Source organism: Arvicanthis niloticus, chromosome 2 (genome assembly GCF_011762505.2).
Source record: "Arvicanthis niloticus isolate mArvNil1 chromosome 2, mArvNil1.pat.X, whole genome shotgun sequence".
In the NCBI taxonomy this organism is placed as follows: domain Eukaryota; kingdom Metazoa; phylum Chordata; class Mammalia; order Rodentia; family Muridae; genus Arvicanthis; species Arvicanthis niloticus.
Genome location: NC_047659.1, coordinates 85,003,132 through 85,023,898, shown reverse-complemented (window position 1 = coordinate 85,023,898; position 20,767 = coordinate 85,003,132). Strand labels below are relative to the sequence as shown.

The 20,767-nt window shown below is 40.5% G+C and overlaps 1 protein-coding gene across 4 annotated transcripts in view; it reads right to left on the bottom strand.

Moving 5' to 3' along the window:
- The window catches only part of Fmn1 (formin 1), a 381,486-nt gene that overhangs the window by 222,365 nt on the left and 138,354 nt on the right, over positions 1-20,767 (bottom strand). For all 4 annotated transcript variants that reach the window (XM_076929458.1, XM_076929459.1, XM_034494159.2 and 1 more), the window contains one exon: positions 3,611-3,672. In XM_076929458.1, the coding sequence (XP_076785573.1) occupies positions 3,611-3,672 (62 nt within the window). The remainder of the gene's footprint in view (positions 1-3,610; positions 3,673-20,767) is intronic.

Sequence of the window (20,767 nt, the reverse complement as noted above, 5' to 3'; positions counted from 1 at the left end):
CATGAAACACCCGACTTCTCCATGCCCTGTTAATAACAAAGAAACCATAAATGAGGGCTGCCAGGGGCATCAAGCATAAAGACATGAGCATCAAAGCATCAGTCTTCCTGGCCATCACCTTCCATGAGTGATGTGAGATGTGCTTTCATTAAAGAATGTTGTCAGTAGGGGTGATATCTGGAGAGAATTCACAAGGACAGGCAGTCCGGATTTTGGTCTGTGGTATCTGCTTCTTTCATACACATCTCTACATTTAAAATGTGGATTCCTACTTCAAGCTTTAAAGTGCTATATTTGAAACAAAATACTTTGGGGAGGGCAAACCACTGACCTCTGGCTACCTCACATACTGAAACTGTGAGTGCAGACATGCTTCAAGAAATAGCTATAGAAACTGGGCCTACTGCCGCTTCCCAGTAGCTTGCCACAGGGTTTCTGCAACTTGGCATAAACAATATATCTGGGGTACAAAGAATTCAATTTTTCTAATAGCATCAAAAAACAGATAATGATTTAAGAAATTTACTTTCCAACACCTCTGAGGTGTGATTATGAAAATTTGTTAGCATACAGTGATGCTAATGATATGATATCATAATCTAACCCACATCTAAAACAGGAATCAGCCTCACACTACATTTTTTTTCCTGTCATTTACTCTTTATTTCCCCATCTCCAGATGTCAGCTTAGATGTCCAATGTTCCCTCAAAGCACTTAAGTTAGACGTTTGGTGCTCAGCCTATAGGACAAGAAGAAGCTTCCTTCTTAAGGAAGGAGAACCTAGCGGACAGAAGGGAGGGGGCAGGCATTTGGAAGGAACAGTGGGAATCCTGAGCCCTTCAGTCTCTCCTTTTGCTTCACATGCTCAGTGAAGTCAACAGGCTTCTCCTACCACGCAGTCTCACCACAATACACCTCAAAGAACAGCAACAAATGACCACAGACTGAAACCGTGAGGCTAAAATAACCCATTTTCTGCTTTGGGGATGTCGTGTTGGGTGTTTACTACAGCACTGGCATGCTGGCTAACATGCCAAATGTTTCTGCATTCGAAATGTAGAATCAGAGCATTTTGCAGCGTGATGGATGTGTGACATGCTTAGCTCACTGCCCACCAGAGTAATAACTCAAAAGCCACACATTTTGTGAATATCATGGAGTTAGCCCACTCATCGCAGGGCTGATTTACAAAATGATCTTGACCACTGCCCTGTCCACGAAATCACTTCTGTACCTACCCTTTTCTTAATGGTTCTTCATCTGCCATCAACTTCAAATCCTTTTGTCAGCTCAGAACCTTTTCCATCCCCCCAAAAAGAAGAAAGGAAGTGAGGTCATTTTACAGCAAAGGAAGTGAGTGCCGCAGTCTATCCCTTTTCCCTGGAGTGAGATGTGCTTTTCCACCTTGTTCTGTTGTTAAATCAACTCATTCCTGCTACAAACCGCGTGAATCTGTGTGAATGGGTGTGACATGTATCTGTACACTAGCTACTTATATGGTTTGCAATGATTTCATGGATAGCCCAATACAGTGTCGCAGCTTTTTTAAAAACGACTTGCTTTTATTTCGTAAGTATATATGTATGTATGCATGTATGTATGTATGCATGTATGTATGTATACTATTTTGTGTGTGAGTAGGTGGGCATGCCTGTGAGCATGTACTCATTTATGGCATGCCTGTGAAAAGCAGAAGACAACACATGGGAGTCACTTTTCTCTTTCTACCATGTGGGTCGTGGGGACTGAACCATGCTCAGTGGGTGGCTACTTGGTGGTCTCTGAGCTACCTAGCTACCCTACCCCTCCAACTGCACTTGAAAGCAGAGGGTAGAAAGCTGAGAAGAAGGATTTATGCACATCTACTAGCAAACGACTAGCAGTTAGTAAACAAAACATGTGCGGACTGCAGATGATCAATCTCAGAACAGGGAACAAGAAAAGAAATAGCTAGGTCCCAAAAGTACACATACAACGGCCAGCAGGTATACGGAAATATGTTCAGGTCAGTAATTATTGGGGGAAACACAAATTAGAAGCCCAGTGGGGTATCACTTCTCACCTGTCACAATGGCTATTACCAAACAACAACAACAACAAAGCAAGTGCTGGCAGAGATGTGGTGAAGAGAGAGCCATTAACTTAAGCTTTCTTCACAGGAATATGAACTAGTAGAGTTATTCACAGCTAAGCCACCATACAAATGAGCTATTACTATGTACCAAAAGAAAGATATAGGTGCAGCCCTACGCCCACTACAACGTTGTTCACAAAAGCCAAGATACAGAATCCATCTGGTGCAAAAGGATAAAGAAAATGTGGCCTATGCATATAAACAATGGAATATTACTCAGTTGTTAAAAAAAAAAGAGAGAGAGAGACAGAGGAAATCCTTAGTTTGCAATAATATGAATGAACCTGAAAGATGTCAAGAAAAATAAGCCAGGCACTGAAAGATTAATACTAAGCGATCTCACTTATATGTCAGATTTAAGAAAGTCACATCCACAGAGACAGAAAGTTTAATGTGCTACTACGGTGAGAGGTAGGGAAATAATTAAGGAGAGGTTGGTCAAAGGGTATAGAATTTCAGCTAGGTATGCCAAGTGAGTCAAAGTAACTGGTTGTAGTGGCCACTCTAGTAGCTCTTACCTACCTAAACGCTTCGGAGAGACTGGAGTCTACTCATTAAGAATAAGTATACAAAGTGAGAACCCCCGTCAGGCTACAAAAAATGACATTTCAAAACACGCTGTGCCCTGTAAACTAGATTCAACTCTTATTTGTCAACAAAAGCAAACTGCTCAAGTTCGACCCATAAGTTCATTAGCGAAACACACTTATAAATAAACTCAATTTAGTCACTCCAGAATACATACTGTTTCCAAACATGCCATGCACTATGAATTATAATTTCTATTTGTCAGTAAAATTTAGGAGGAAAGATATTTTAGCCACAAACTGATAAAAGTGGCAAATAACGAATTACCGTTAAGGGAGCAAGGAGTTTTATTTCAAATTTGCCGCTGTTCTTTCCTGGGTAATACACAGGGCTACCGCCCACTAATAAACTAGACTCAAGGTCTAATTCACCATCCCGCAGCTTGAAATTAAGATTCTGAACTTCCTGCCATATGTCCTGTAAGCAAACATCAACCCTAGACACAGATAGTTAGATGGCAAACAGAGACCGAGCCACTGGCACCTGTCAGCACGCCCTGAGGACGCAATGACTCAGCACGCCCTTCATCTGCACTGTAATCATACCCCAGGGAGCGGCTATGAGGCTTGCAGGGAAGTGCATGGAACAGAAATGATTTACAGGGTGGAGAATTTTAAATCAAGTTTTAAAATGCTTCTCATGAGCAGTAAAAGTCTCAATGCTCTGTCTTCTTTCCTGACTTAAAACACATAATCACTTTTTTAGCCAAAGCCAAAGGCATTTATGGAAATTTTTTTTCAAAGTTAGAAACCAGAGTTTATTAAGTGCCACATGCAAGGATTTCACCCACTGGCAGCTGGTAGCTGCAGAAGCTATCTAGTTAAATATTCTGCACGAGGGAAAGATAATCATCAGAAGGCCAGTTCAGTAGAAACAAAGAGATATACCTGCAGGTTTTCGATTTCTTCTTTGTGTTCCCTCTTCAGATGTAGGATAGCAGCCTGGTATTCTGGAAGATCACAAGAGAAGCCAGTTACAAAGCAGCACAAAATGAGTCAGAAAACTCAAGGATGAATCACTTGAATCTTGTTGGGAGCCACCCTCCAAACAACCAAAGGTGGGGACAGGAAGGAGAGTGGTTGGATATGGCCAGGATTTGGGATAAAGGGGGATTCCTTCTCTTTGATACAAGCTGTATCACAAAAAGTGCCAAATTAAGCAGCGAGGGCAGGGCTAACAAGAGAAGAGGCTCATGATCCAGTGCCAGAGAAAGAACAGGTCAGGTGTTTGTCTTCAAGGAGCTGAAAGTGCGTGCCCCACAGAGAACAAACACAGATGTGTTGATAGGCTATAAAAGACACTTTCTATCTGAGAGCACAGAACTCTATTTTTAACTCTGTTTAAAAAAGAAAACACACACAGAGAGATACTGACGCTGGGCCCTTTCTCCTTTCTCGGTGCTTGATCCAAGAGAAAGCCAAGATTATTTGTCATGTGAAAGAGAGATTCCTGAGAGAACTGAGGCTAAAAGCAGGACAAAAATAAATTTCTAGTCCACTTCTCATCTGAATATAATGACATCCATTCCAAAAATATGACCCCCGCCCCCATGTATGCAGGAGGCGCAGCCAGCTACAAAATCTCCCATACCACTGGCTGATATAGGAGACAAGCCTACTTTCAGAACAGCTAATGTGCATAGAACCATAGAGACATTCACGCTGCAGAGAACTACAAAGCAAGATACTGTGCCCACTGACGCTTTTGGGGGGACAAAACAGCTTTTTACAAGTTCTGGGTCACAAGTCTATATTGCAACAGACTATTTCTCTAATTCAGTATCCTGAGTTAGGCAGCCATGTTGGGGATTCAATTCAAAGGGGAAGACCATAGGAAAGACCCACCAGGAGAGGAGGTGGGCTGTTGAGGGCTATGCTTAGCCAACTGCATCCCTGTGGGGACCATGCTCCAGTGTCCATGCTATGGGCTCTCTATGTAGACCACACAATGAATCAAAGTACTTATTGCTATCCATACAACCACCAGTGTAGTCTGGGCCACCGTCATCTTCCCCGTGCTCTACGTCCTCCTTTTCAGAGGGTGCCTCATTCCCCTCTCACCAACATCAAAACTGAGTCTCCTCATGACAGTCTGTGCAATCTATTAAAGACACAGTCTAGACTCTGTCTTACTTCTGGCTTTCCATGGAATTTGGCATGAAGACTCCTACCTGTAGGGGCTGGGGAGGTGGCTCAGTAGCTACAGTGCTTTCTGTACAAACGTGAAAACTTGAGTTCAGATACCCAGCACCCAAATAAAAGCTGATTATGGTAGTATGTATCTGTAACTGAAGAACTGCACCAGAGGACTAGAGACAGGTAGAGTTCAAAGGCTTACTGGCCAGACAGTCTAGCCAAAACAGAAAGGTCAGGGTTCTATGAGAGTTCCTATACCAAAAAATGTGGTTGAGAGCAATTGAGGAAATCATCAGACATCAAACTCTGTGTCCATACCCCTGCCACACAGGTATGGGAGGGAACACCTACACACATGAGCACACAGGTATACACACACACACATACACACACACCACACAGGACTGCAGTCCACAGGCTTCTCATGATCTCTGTCTCCTCTCACCTAAAGTTACTCCTCCCACTTGTCCATTTCATTACAGGCACACTGGCTTCTTGCTAACTCTTAAATTTGCCAAATGTTTTTCTAATGGACTTTGAGTTAGAGTCCCAACCTATATAACAATAAATATGTGAACCCCAGTCAATCCAATCTATAATTGGATTTCCTCAGTCAAAGGAAACCAGTTAATTCAACCTTCTTGAAAAAAAACAATGCCTCTTAGGAGGGCATCTATCCTCCTCTGAACAGAAATCGCGCAATTATGTTGTAAAATTATTCATTTTACATAAAATGTGTCTGAATGGGTGTGGCATATAGAATTATGACTAGCTTACTCAAACAAACTTTAACAAATTGACAAAAATGGTCACTACAAAGCCAACACCTAGCACAGCATATCTGTCTCCTCCTTAAGCAAATACTTTGGCTAAGCCTTCCGCCATTACAGGTGGGAGGAAAGAACATCCCGATGCCAGTAAGAGTAATAAAAGGAAATGCAGCCTTTATTAATGGGATTGTTCATGTAAGACCTTACCTCACAAGGTAAGAGGACAGAATATAAAGGCCCCTCATAGGGCTGGCAGATGACTCAATGGATGGAGGTGCTTATCACCAAGCCTGACAGCCTAAGCTTGAACAGCAGAACCTACATGGTGAAAGAGAAGACCTGACTCTTGAGAGTTGTCTCTGTCCTCCACACATGCACTGAGGCATGCACGGTTACACACACACACACACACACACACACTCACACAGTCACACACATACACACTTACATATACAAACATTCATACATATATACACACATACTCATATACACACATTCACACACAAACACATATACTCACACACATATACACATACACTACATTAAATCTAATAAAAAAAAATTTAACAAAGGTTTCCAAATAATCCCAAATCAAAGCCAGGTTGGTGGTTTCCACGTGTGCCTTATGAGAGGCGATCTGTCCTGTAGTTTCAGATCTTCAAACACTTTAGAGTAGCTTGGGGCATATTCTCAGGGAGGAGCACCGTATTCCTGAGATGTCAAGTACAAGACCAAGGATGTCAGTATTAGTAAAGAAGAGGACTTAACCAACGCATTTCATGGCTGAGATTTTGTTCATGTGAGACAGAGGAACAGAGATTTTAAATCTAAGGACTTGAAAGTGGCAAACTCCGCTGCAGTCACCAGATACTCCATGAAAGCTAAGAAATTAATGAAAATATTTTGCACCAAAAAGAGGAAGTTTTTTGCTTGTTTGTTTGTTTTTAACATCTTAGATGAAAGACAGAAAAATCTCTTTAGTGGCAGAATTCAACTTTCTGAGGAACAAACACACCAGAACTTCTGTCCACCAATTTTTTTCTAATCAAGCACTTCATCTAACTTCCTGATCTGCTCAAAGTAATGAGATCTTTTCTGCTGCGGAGTGCCTGGGCAGAGTTTCCAATTTACCAAAGGCAGAATCACAAACGATTTAAGTAATACTGACGGTACAGGCCCACCAGAGCTGTAGTCTACAGCGGACTGTGTTCACCTCAGTAAGTATGAAACTGCTGGCATTCTCTTATATAGTACAGGCCTCAGAAACAGATCTAAGCACTCACTACAGACTTCCAAGAAGACCTTATCATAGACAAGCCCACGTGACAGAGGAGGAAACCGAGATGCTCTGGTGAACATCTTTCCCAAAGCCATAAGCCGAAAGTGTCAATGACGACGTTCCGGTCCAGAGAACCATGCTATTTACCCTGGGGACTGTGTGCTTGGTGTGGCTCTTGTTTCTTTGGTTAGGTAAACATGAAGTACACACAAAACTCAGAGTCCCTAGAAACGTTGGGGTTGCTAGCTTTGTCCAAACACTAGAACAACTCAAAGATTTGGCCATCTTCTCTAAGTCGTTAAAATAGACATGATGCTAAGGCTCGCAGTCAAGAGCTAGTCTTCCGGAGGATCCATTTACCCAGCACCCATTGGGTGGTTCACAACCATCTCTAAGTCCAGTTCCAGGGACTCCATTCCCCAGTTTGGCCTCTGCAGGCACCAGGCACGCACGTTGTACACAGATATACACACGGGCGATAAAACCCCACTCATATAAATAACACATTTTTAAAACTTGAAAAATTAGTAATTATTTAAAAGGAGTTTTTAATCTGTTTTTAATGACAAGGTCTGAGGGAAAGGGGGGTCAAAGACAACAGTGTAAGGTCTAACAGCTAATAATATCGATAGAGGTTAGGTATTTATTATTCTCTCTAGACTTCCAGGCCAACAGAAAAGTTTATGGCTAAATCAGGTTTTACTTACCCTCTCTTTCACACACACATAGATCCCAGACTTCTCTCACCCTAGCCTCCTCTCTTCCCCCACTCCTGCCAACACCCCCATATTAAGAAATGAGAAATGCGCTGATTACCTAACTACTGAGAGTCATGGCTGTATTTCTCTCTGGGGATTCTGGCTTGACCCACTTAGCCTCCTTTTGGACTTTCACACTGTCTCCCATCTTTACATTTTAGAATCCATCCTTCAATCTTCAAGGGCAAGGACCCTTCCTCCGAGTTATACTTGAAGACTACTCAGGCAGCACTTCGGAAGCGGAACATGTACCACCCACACTATTTAGATGTGTAGATCCTTGCTCTCCTGATGTATCTGCTTACTGACTCGGAAACTTGGAGGATGCTACAGAAGCAACTAAGTGTGTCACTACGGAAGTGACTACACATGGGAAAGTCTGAGTGCCACTGCCTCAAGACGGTGTTTATTTAATTTAGAGGAAAGAGTAGATTAAGAAATAAGCGAAAATAACAGCCAAAATGTGTTACAAATGTGTGTCAAAGATAAAAAGGCAGAGAACATAAAGAATGGGAGAATTTAATCCCTCACAGAAGAAAGCAAATTCAAATTTACCCAGCCATAAGTGGATGCAGAAATACTTTCCAAAGTTTTTTTTTTTTTTTTTTTTTAGCAGAGGAAAATATTTAGTCACATAGAGCAAACACAAGACATTTACTCCAAAACCCAAGAATAAAATAAAAATTGACCTCCTGTGTTTAGTACACTTAGGCAGGCAAAAATGCAGCCAGGTCTCAGTCTGCCCTGCTACCATAAACAATTTAGCCCATGGTAACCATGCTGCATAGGAAAGAAACAGCTATGTATGCACCTGCCAGAATCAGTGGGAAAGGGACCAAGGAGCCAGCAAGGGGCTGGGGTATAGTAGAGGGAGGATGTGTGTGCTGGCACAGTGTTGAAGGTATGATGTAAGCTCTGCTTAACTGATGGATATTTTTTTTTCTTTTTACAGTAAGTGGCAGTATACAACACTGGCTGACCCAGAACTTGCTTTGTAGACTAGACTAGACTTGAACTCACACAGGTCCTTCTGCCTCTGTCTCTTTAGTATTCAGATTAAAGGCATATACCACCATGCCCTGCAAGATATCTGTTTTAGGTTTTAGGTGCATCTGTATGTGTGTGTGTGCGCGTGCGTGCACATGTGTGTGTGTGTGTGTGTGGTATGTGTGTGTGCGTGCGTGCATGTGTGTGTGTGTGTGTGTGTGTGGTATTAAGTTCAGTGACCATGGATGCTAGAAGATGATGTCCACAGTCCTGTAGTTATGGGATGTTGTAAGCAGCCTAAATATAGGTTCTGAGAGCTGAACTCCGGTCCTCTGCAAGAACTGTAGCTACTCTTAAACTGAACTGCTGAGCTATCTCATTAAACCCATGCTTGATTCTTTTGATGTTTCGCTGCTAACAACTTTTAAGCTTCCTTCCTTCCCAGCTCCCCATATATGAGCCAATGGGCAAAAAGCCCTTATCCATGATGAGTCAGAACACACAAACTACAAATTACTGCCCATAAGTGGGAAGCCTCACCCCATTCATGCCCCCCTAATTCCATGAAATGCCAGGCTAATCCCATTATTCTCTTGTTCTTCCTCAAGTCAGAACAGCCTTGTAGGCTTGACCTGTTTGTCCTGAAAAATCTCAGAATGAAAAAAAACAACAACAACAACAACAAAAAACTCTTTCAAATGTTCTGTGTGGGTTCAGTGTATAAAGGTCTCAGCATCTGAATCAGATTGGTGGCAGAAGGTCCATGTTGTCCCTTCAAAAAGGGCAAGGCTGTACAGAGGTTAAGTGGATAATGAATCAGTTGGTTATCTTTCTATATGTACACAGAAAAAAATAATAATTTCTCCACCCAAACAACACAGCACTGGACAGCAGATGAGAGAAATACCATAATTCAGGAAATACAATTCTCAGTACTTATTTCTTTAGGCAGAAATATAAGAATTGCCAGCATTAAAAGATGAGGACAGCCCTCAACCCCCTAAGCTTACTGATATCCGATTGTTCTGAGCCAATTGCTTAGAGAATTAAATAATTCCCCCAGAGTGATGCTATTAGGAGGTGGAGTCTCTGAGTGGAAACTGGGTTATGAGGGAAAAGGTTTTGTGGACGAATGCATTGAATTAGTGTCCTTATAAAAGAGTCTCCCTTTCATCTCTTTCACCATGAGGAGACAAAAGAAGCATCTACCCAATGGGAACATAGCTATTTGTGGACCAAAAAATGGATCCTCCCCAACTCCTGAATCTGCTGTAACATTGAACTTTTCACAGCTTATGGAATGTCTGTTATAGTAGCTTGAACCTACTGTACCACGTAGCCTCTTTGGCTGAGTCAGACACTGAACTGAGCACTGAGTGTGGGTAACAATGAGAAGAACACATGCCCAAACTCAAAGGTCTTTCGAGGTCTACATCTTTGATATGTAAGGAGCTTCATCACAGACACTCTGGTATTAAATCATTCAACTTTGTTGTCTCAAAGGACTTATTTGCTCTTCTATGAATGTTTTATTTGCAGATGTGGATTGGAGTACTGGTCAAAAATTATTCATCTACTTCCACTCTGTTTCCTTTGATATATAGAAAACCCCCTTGCTTTCGATTTGGTCACCCAACTAGCTTTGGCTGCTGGAATACAGAAGGGTATGAGAAAAAAGGCCTTACATTTGATGACAGCTTTGCTTGCCTCTCACAGTGCTGTTCTGATTTTAGGTAAGAACACATGTTCAGCGCCTGCTACTTCCTCAGCCTGGGTCCCAGAGATGCACAGACCCAAACCCTAGGAACAGTAGATGGGGAAGCCAGCTCAGAAGGGCAGAGTCTAGCTCATATAAGCAAACATATGTTCTTTATATCCATGCAAAGAAATGCTTGTTACTTGAAGCTGTTGGATGTTACGTTGGTTTGTTACATAGCATTTATTGTTGCTACTGGCAATGGTTAATGAGTGTGTTTGGCAAGTTGTCAGCTCCCCACATATATTTCAGAGGATCAGAGACATGAGACATATTCTCCCCAAACAACATAGACCAGCATGCAAAGTGGTTAATGAGCCTAAATAAACATCTATATATTGCTTTCTACTAAAACTCTCAGCAAAGAACATCACTCGTGTCTTAGGTTCTGGGATAATGATGTAAAACAGGTTCAAAGGGCAGTGTTCATACCTATGACTCTGAATATTGCCCATATTAAGAATTGACAGCCTGATCACAATGCTGGATGGCTTACCTCAGAGAAAGTAGCCATTCCATCAAATCCTAGCTGTCTTAGACAAGCTGCCTTTTCACTTCATCCTCTTACTCCTATTTCCTGTTCCGTTAGGATACAGATGCCAAGTAGTTTAGAATGCCAGGATGCAAGCATAATAAAGCTTCCTGCTCCTCAAGACACACAACTGAGAATAAAACAGAAAAAAAGGACCTGATTCTGCCGCTAGATGGCAGTCACAACACTGCACATTGGAACTTCCTATGAAGGACTATGGCAACTCCTGAAGGTTTGTCAGGTTGGAGGAATGAGGGGTAGGTGGGCCTGTCCTGGGGTAGGGAACCAAACTAAAGCTGAGAAACAACTCCTCTCATTCAAAAAGAGAATGAATGTGGGGCTACTTGAGAAGAAACAGAAAAAAATGCAGGATTTCTCCAACCATGTATCAAAAAGACAATCATGACCCAATGGGCTTCTGGGTATTCTGGGCTAGAATTTGCTTGGCCACCTTTCAGATCTATACAGCACTGATAACTCAACAATAATGCAAGAGAATCAAATCACAGATGAGTAGCTAAACAGGACATCCTAGATTGGGGGGGGGGGGGATGATAAAGCAACCATGTGGTGTCAAGTGTCAAGGGGCAGGACAGGTATCGCAGAGTCACCGGGGCTAAGAACCCTTGGGGTTGGGAATTTAAGGCTTACAGCTCAGAAACCAACCGAAGTGTGCGTCCCTAAGTGGGAAGAAAAGCCCATCAACTAGGGCCCAAAGAGAAAAAGCTGCAAATCTTAAATCCCCTGCCAACGCTTGTTTCCACTGACAAGTTAGACAGCATCTGTAGCAAAGCTAGTGAGGAACCCCAAGACACCACTCTTATAAGATGTACTTCTGATCTGTAGGTCTTGCATGAACCAGGAGAAACAACTGCAAAATACATGATTCCTCAAATTATTCTATAGATAGGAGCCTTCAGGCCAAACTTCTAACTTATATCATAAAGAAAGTTAACAATTAAGGCAGCCAAGATGAATAACAGAAATGGTAAATTACCCAATATAAATTTTAAATATCAAACATACTGAAAATGTTTCATTGTTTTCGGAATCTGTACCAAGTCTAAAATAAGGCGAATCACTGCTAACAAAAATGACAATAATCACACTTTCAAAATAAGGCTGAGAAAACAACAGTGGGTGACTACAGAAACTTGACATGGTAAACCTGAGCACAGGCACCAAGATAAAACACTCACGTGCTCTCACATAAACTCTAGTCCTTAAAAGCATTTTTGAGTAGAAGATATTGAAAATTAAAAGGTTTTCATGGCATAAGAAAAGAAAATAAGGAAGAAATACAGAGCTAGGAAGGGACACAGCAGGTAAAAGCATAAAGACCCGAGTTCAAATACCCAGCATTCATTTTAAAAAAAAAAATCTAGCCTCCTATACTGCAGCCCTGTGTGGGTGAGGAGATAGGAGGCTCCCCAAGGGCTGCTGACTGCCAGCCTAGCTCTCTGGTCCACACACATCTGTCTTAAGGAAATAAGGTTGAGAGGCATCTGGCAGGACACTTAGAATCATAATTAAGGAACTTTGACTTTGATATAGAGATAGTAAAATGATACGTGCTGTGATGTATGGAGCTCAGAGAGCAACTCGCTGAGTGGACTTTCACCTTATGGGTCCCAGGGATTGAGCTCAGGGCCTGAGCTTCTTGGCAAGGGCCTTTACCCACTGATGCATTTCACTGGCCGGTACTCACTGTATTTATCAAGAACTTTAACAAATTTCAAAAATAGTGGTGAAACTTGAGACAAATCCATTCATGTAGGATTAGTATACGAATTTCCACAGTCTATTTATTGAGTTACATACTACTAATGAGAGTCAATATGTTGACTTTATTTAGTGTCATAAAAGTATGTCAATAAATCATGTGTTGAACTAAAATGAAATAGAATGCTTCAGTAGAGAAGCATCTGCTATTCTTTTGTTAACTACATGTAAGGCTTCTGCCACTATGCTTTCTAAATCTTTGTGTTCGCCCCCATAGATTACTGCTGCTATCTGCCAAAGTCCTGGAGGAAAGCTCCCTACTCTTTTATTATGGGAAACTGAATAATAACCAATCAAACTCTCAGCTATAAGTGACAAAAAAAAAAAGCAGGAATTTATGTCAGTCCCTAAAGAAGGCTCAGGGAACATTGTGGAAGAGGGGACAAAAAAGAATATAAGAATTGGGCTGGAGAGATGGCTCAGTGGTTAAGAGCACTGACTGCTCTTCTGAAGGTCCTGAGTTCAATTCCCAGCAACCACATGGTGGCTCACAACCATCTATGACAGAATCTGATGCCCTCTTCTGGTATGTCTGAAGACAGCTACAATGTACTCATAAATTTAAAAAAAAAAAAAAACAAAAACAAAAAAAAAAAAAAAAAAGAATATAAGAATTAAGAGGTACCACTTAATTATTTCCTCCCATTGAAACAATACCTTCTGAAAGGAAGAAGTAACTTTATAAAACTTAAGAAATAAAGGAAACTTACAAATCTCAGAATAAATCATATAAAGGCTGAGGAAGTTCCTGAAACTGACAGGATTCACAAGGCCCCTCCACAGTGTTGTATAATGAGTAATCAATGTCTGAGAAAAAACTCTGATTCAGTGAGCTGCCTTTATGTTTTATAGAGAGCTCTAGGGATGAAATTTCGTGACTTATTGACCACTGTACTGGTTAGTTTTTATGTCAACCTGACACAACCTGAGTCAATTTTAGAAGAGGGAACTTTAGTTGAAAAAAAAATGTCCCTATCAGATTGGCCTAGAGGCAAGCCTGCAGGGTATTTTCTTGATTAATGGTTGACATTCAAGGGCCCAGCTCATTGTGGGTGGTGCTCCACACTGGTAAGTAAGAATGAGTAAGCCACAGAGAGCAAACTATAAGGAGTGTTCAAAACTTGAGTTCCTGCTCTGACTTCCTTTTGTAATGGAGATGGACTAGAAGCTACATGCTAGAAAACAAACAAAAACAAAAATGCCTTTCGTCCCCATGCTGTTTTTGGTCATAGTTTTTTTTTTTCAAATCAATAAAACCCAAACTGAAACACTCAAACTTTGCATGATCCAATGGTGCTTTGTCATCCATGCTCCTGTAACTAACCCAGACAAACTCAGTGGTTCACTAAGAGTAATCACCCACATTTTACTATATTACATTAGAGCTTTGAAACAAATGGAGTAAAAGGGGGGTATGAATCACTTTCAAGGGAGATGAAATTATAATCGTAAAGTTGTTAAGAATATATATCGGACCGGCATTTTCATAGAGCTGGGAAGTCCCAGGTTCTCTGTCATCTAGGAAAGCACATAAACAGGTAGCTTATAGATGACACTCCAGCGGGCTCTGCAGGCTGATGACCACACAGGAAATGCTGGTTCGCTCACCATCTCTAGAGAGAGCAGCAAAGAAACCTGATACAAGGCTTAGCCGAAGGGCTTCAACACTGGCTTCATAAATCTCAGAAGTACAGAGACAGGGTTAGTAAGTTACAGATACTATTCTACCTTTATTTTATATCATTTTATAATTAGTTGTGATTCTCTCCTGTAAGCAACAATGGATGTGTTCATACATCTCACATTTTATGTGAGAATAGATATAGTCGAATAGTCAATGCGAAGGAAGCTGAAGTTCACACAGAATGAACACACAGTGCTCCAACATGACTACATTCTTCGTGTGACATGAATTGGCATGGCTGCCTGGAGTCACACTTTGGTAGAAGCTGCCTGCTTTTCCCCTTGTGCTTTGATTCTGTCGATGAAAGTCCTTTATTTAAGGCTGACAGAATGAACCTCAGAAGAGAGAGTTGAAGGTCAGTCTCTGGAGAGGCAGGTGGAAGTCGGCCAAATCTAACTGGAATGAGAGTGGAATTTTCTCTTAAATCAGGCCAGGCAAGTACCCAGGAGGCCAGGCTACCTGCCCAGGTTTCTAAAGGAGACAAGACACTGTGCCTCTCACATAGTGGAAAAGTACCCTAAATATAACAAGTTGCAGCTGCTACTTGGAGTGTTGCCTGTGGCTATACAGTTTAAATGAAATCATCTCTACCGCTCAGAATTTAAGAAAGAGAGAGAAGCAAGAGAGAGAGAGAGTTTGCACATACACACGCATACATGCTTGTAGTTGAACATGCTATTTTCCTTTCTTTTTTTATTGGATATTTTATTTATTTACATTTCAGATGTCATCCCCTTTCCCCATTTCCCCTCCCTAGAAACCCCCTATCCCATCCCCCCTCCTCTTTTTTGCTTTTGTACTGTCTTAATTACATGCAAGTATTAAGGTCAGTTCTAGTTTGAGGAACTAGCAATACAATGGATGCAAATAGTCAAGGAACAAGCAAGACAATAAACACAAATAGTCAAAGAGTAAGCAAGGCAATAAACAAAATTCTGTGAACACTCCCATGATCACCATTTCTAAGGGCTTATCAGGATGACCAAAGTATCTGAGCCTACTAGCCCAAAGTAATTTTCATGTCCTAAGCCTACTTCTTTGTTCTAAACTAAGATTTAGATTCCTGCCTGAAATTACTCCTTTTTTCCTTGGCCTTGGCCAATGTCATATTCATGCCAAGCAGCCCATTTCCTTGTCTTTGGCCCATGTCAGATTCTTACTAAGCAGCCCCAAAAGCTCTCTGACTCTTCCTTTTTTTTTTTTTTTTTTTTTTTTTTTTTTTTTTATAAACAAGACTGCCTTAGGTCTTTCTGACAAGAATGCCTTCCATACCCATCATGGAATATGCATTATCAAAAGCAATGCCCTTCTGTCTTAGGTTGGTAAAGCTCTGTACAGAATCTTACCCATTCTTGGCTTGCCAGCCTGTTAATTTATTAATTCTGTCTGGAGATCCCTTTTCAGTTTCAAGTCATGTACTTTGGCTGCCAACATGTTAATGTTGTTAAAAACAAGCCTTAACAGGATGGGCAGGAATAAAAGTATTCCCAGGAAAAAAAAAGGGCTAGCATGATCAAGCTATATATGCCATTTTTGAAGCTTGACCAAAATAGAAATACTGACCTCAGGTAATTTTATCAGCAGTATCTACTGCATCAACGGTCAGCGGAGCAGCATTCTTTAAATTCATAAGCTCACTATTCAAAGTTAAAAAATCCAGATAGGTGTTAGAATTATGCCAAATACATTGCAAGTGTCATTAAACTTTTTTCTAATTATAATGACTACCACTGTACATTTTAAAACTAACATGAATCCAATAGTATTTGGCATGACACTTGAGATGGCTCCTTATTCTTAATCTCTGAACCTCCTTCCAATAATTTGAATAGGATAAAGAGCAACAAAACGTTGTTCCATATGCCTATCTAAGTCCTCTTGTATATCCAACACATTGGTAACATTTTCTGCTAAATGATTAACAAAAGTAGCTGTCTTAACTTCTTATGTCAAAGCATTGCAGAAGCAGTGGTGCAAGCAATTAAGAGCATGTTATTTTCAAGCCTACATCGCTAATTTCTATCACCAAAGGTGAGCAAACCTCTAAGAAAAATGGGGGGAAAATAACCCAATTGATAATTTGGAGTATAAAAGAAAGTAGTTGCCTCCCTGTAGGAGTACCCACCCACTAAAGAATGTAGAATGCTCTGTCCTCTTCCCCACTGCTATGCTCACAGTTTTGCCAACCATGTAAAATAAAAACATGTGTTCAGTTGTGTTCAGAGTGTGGACTTACAGCAACAACAGGTAAGATCACAAAATATGTCACACACTTTTACACTAAACATATATGCATTGTTTGTGTGTAAGGTTCACATTTTCATCTAGCAATTTGAAAATTTCCAAGCAATCTTGTTGAAAACTGCATGTAGCAGGCCAGGAATATGTAGAAACTCGGGACTATGCATGCATATGGGTAGGGATCATCAAGGAGATTCCTTGGGATAGCCACAAATTATTGGTTTACATATCTTACAAGCTTTTTAAAAAAGAATCCAGATTGTGCTGTAACTTGCAGTCATTGTTTTAAGATTTCCCCCCTTTGAGTAACAGGCTATTTCTTAAGATAACTGACTTTCTCAGGATTGATTCAGTGAGAAATTTCTAGTTTTCCAAGTGAACAAGATGAACAATGAGACACTAACATAGAGATAAAACAATATGAATACAGACAATCTCTACTTCCCCTTCTTGTATGGAGCTGAGAATACCATGAACAAGGCCATACAAAGAGAAGAGCACTCACTGATTGCACTAAAACATGCTGCAAAATAAAGTAACCTTGAAGGCTGCAGTGAGATGCAGGGCTTTTATGTGCCCAGCTAAGTAGCTCTAATCTTTCTACAGTGATATTAACCTCAGAATCAGGAACATAAATGAGACAATCATGGAACTGTGAAAGTCAAAACTTTTCCACCAGCCAACCCATTTCATCATCTCATAAAGCCTTGCTCCTCGCTGTTCTACTGTTTGTCAGGGCTGGATTATAACCTATGGAGGTTGATCCTGGCTCATGTCTGCATGTCCCAGCCCCAAAGATAGAAATCCCGTTTCTGTTTTGTTTTTTTGTTTTGTTTTGTTTTGGTTGATTTTTGGTTTTTGTTTGTTTGGGTTTTTTTTTTTTTTTTTTCTTTCCAGGTGACTTTGATAAGGCAGCCAAAATAGAGGGTATTGGTTTTTGTTTGCTTGCTTTGTTTTGTTTTATTCTCAAACCATAGTGATATGAGGCTACATTTATATATCAGTTTTAAAAGATATTCTCTACCTTTGACAAGCTCTGTTCTCTCCAGCTGATAAAGCCACAGAGTGGACCTTTCAGTTAAGCTAATAATACAGTAGAGTTAAACTCTTGTTCTCTTACTGTATGCAGTCCCCCTAAAAGGCTAGCATCTGTGAGTAGTTAGGAAGAAAAGTTACATAGAAAAGCAGTTTTTTGTTTGGTTGGTTTTTTGTTTCTCTGTGTAGCCCTGGATGTGCTGGAACACACTCTGTAGACCAGGCTGGCCTTGAACTTGGATCTGCCTGCCTCTGCCTGCCTCTGCCTGCCTCTGCCTGCCTCGGGCTGGGATAAAAGAGGTGCACCACCACATCAGGCTGAGAAAAGCACTTCTTAAGTGTCTTAAAATTCTCCCACCTTCCTACTGATTCAATGATCCCATAAGGATTTGATTTAGGAGCCTAAGAATAATGCAATTAAAAAGGAATAAATTTATCATTACAGTAAATGGTATTGGCATAAGTAATCTACAAATTAAGGCCAGTCTGTAGTCATATCCTATTGTGTAACACTTTCTTCCCAAATTTAAACCTCCCATTCTGAAGGAAAATTTAAGACACAGGATGTTATACAGCATGTGAAACAACAGATGTTCTAAGTGGAGGTGAAACATTGTATCCTACAGTGAAGCTACTTTAAACTCTAGAAGTAAACAACACAACAGCTTCAGAAAGTCCCTGAAACCGAACCAGATTCACCAGGCCCTTCTCTTTGCAAGCATATATAACCAGTAAGAACTGCTGAAACATGCGGAGTTGCCTTTTAGAGGCCCAGAGCAGCTGGGGTACCTAGAAGGACACTGTCTAACGTATTAAACCAGTTACAGGTTTAGGCTTCACTCCAGGTTTTCAGCTGGGGTGGGCTTTGGTAATTCAGCTGTCTTTGCGTTAGATCTGCTTCTGTAAGTAACTATATGCCTGTACGCTTATAAGCAATCCTAAGAAAACTTACTGGTTCACCAAGTGGGACTTTGGTGATATCCCCTCTTTGGTGTGTTGGCAGTTCTGTATCATGTCTCCCCAGAAATTATGTCATACATCATATACAAAACAAAACTGTAAGATCACAGATTTTAAAGATGTATCTTCTGATCCTACTGAGGTCAGTCCTCCTCCCCCCTCAAAATCCTTACAAGAAAATTAAGAATAATAATCAAATCACCCATTTAACTAATAACAGAGAATATCATGTCCATATGAATTTGGAATTATACTTTATAGTCACATAAGGGGAAAAATACAAATAGTTGTTTAACTGGTGACAGATTGTTTGACTGCCAGGCAAATGTATTTTCTACCATACTTTAAAGCCTCTTGATAATTTTAAAATGGAATCAAATGTTTAGAGTAAAAGGAGAGGCAGAGAACAAGGTTTTGAGAAGGAGAGTTATTTGAAGTAACAGTTGCTCTGAGTGAAGAATAGCCTGGAAACACAGAGACAGTGGCAGGCAGAACATCTTCCACATGAAATCAGAGAACATAGTATTGTGGGCCCACACATAGCCAGAGAACAACACAGACTCATAGTAACAGAACCTCGACAGTTACAGAATTCTTTTCTAATGTTTTACAATTCAGATTAAGAGTAAGAAGGAAAAAGAATTCGAATTTCTCCAGAGCTAGGGATTCCCAGATGTCTGTTCCTTAATGAAATCAAGACATTATTAGAAATATAGCATCACAGAATTCCAGAGAAGGAAGGGCTCACAGACAGAGGAGTCAAGTTCCCAAGGAAGAAACTAAACTGAGTACCTATTTGCAGAAAGCTGAGGAAGATCCCAGAAGAATAGAAGGTGGTGGGAGAAACCAGAAATGTTAAAAGTCCATAAAGTACATGTCATTAACTGACTAAATTGGAAGAAAAATCTCTTGGAATTAAGAAGTATGTTAGAATTTTTAAAAAGATTATAAATGGTCTTTAAGGAAAATTAGAGACTGGGATTTGGGGACATTGTGCTGTGGGTGTACCAAGAAAAGATAGCTCTTGATAATCATATAATACACTGCAAGGTTTCAAGGGACCCATAGACTGTAGGATGCTTTGTTCATTGATGTCTAATCCTTTGATATGTTTTGGTTTTGCTCTTAAGGCCTCTCTTACAAAGAGCTTGCAATAAAATAGATTCTTAAGTTTATGAGTTTGTTCTAGTCTGGGTATAATTAAAAACCAAATGAATAATAGTCAACTCTTCCTTAGAATTTTATATCGTCAACCTATGTTTTCATGCACTGCATTTCAGAGTTTACAAATGACGTATTTCCCCAAATGTGGAGCTAAAGCCACCATTGATTCTAACATGCATTAGTACTTTTGTCCCACAAAGAAAAACTTTTGCAATGATAACTGCATATCCAAATAGCAGATATAGATAATGTACACCGTACATTAAACAAAATATCCTAATAATAATATAATGATCCCCCTAAGACTTTTATGTACATGATAACACTACCACCTCCATATTAGAGGAAAAGAAACCAAGACAAGGGAAGGTTAAGAAGTTGCCTAAAATTACAGAGGTAATATGCTAGAGAACCAGCATTTGAACTCAGAAAAAAATAGCTCCAAAAGCTAAACTCAGAATGCTATGTCAGCTCCCTGAGTACTAAGGAGGAGAAAAGAATCATTACAAGGTCACCTAGGTGTGGTAGTTCACACCTTTAACCCCTGCACTCTGGGAGGCAGGGTTAGGTATATCTTTGTGAGTTCAAGGTCAGCTTGGTCTATGAATCCAGTTCCAAGATAGCCAGGGTTTTACACAGAGAAACCCTATCTCAAACAACCAAACACTACAACCAAGAAGAAAGAGAGACAGACAAGAAACACTATAATATGCAAATCTAAGCTTTATACTCAAAGAAGGAATGGGCACTGGAGAGTTTGTACCTGATGCATCTGAAGATTTGGACAAATCAGAGAGATCTTGCATCCCACAGAATAGGTCATGACAGGCCTGGTCCTCTGCAAAGCTTCTTTCCCAGTTACCAGTTTCCTGAAGTGCAGGCCTGGACACCACTGGTCAGCATCATCTCATCTCTGCCAGCTGGGAAGTCCTTCTATATGTCCATTTTAAATCCATTGCAT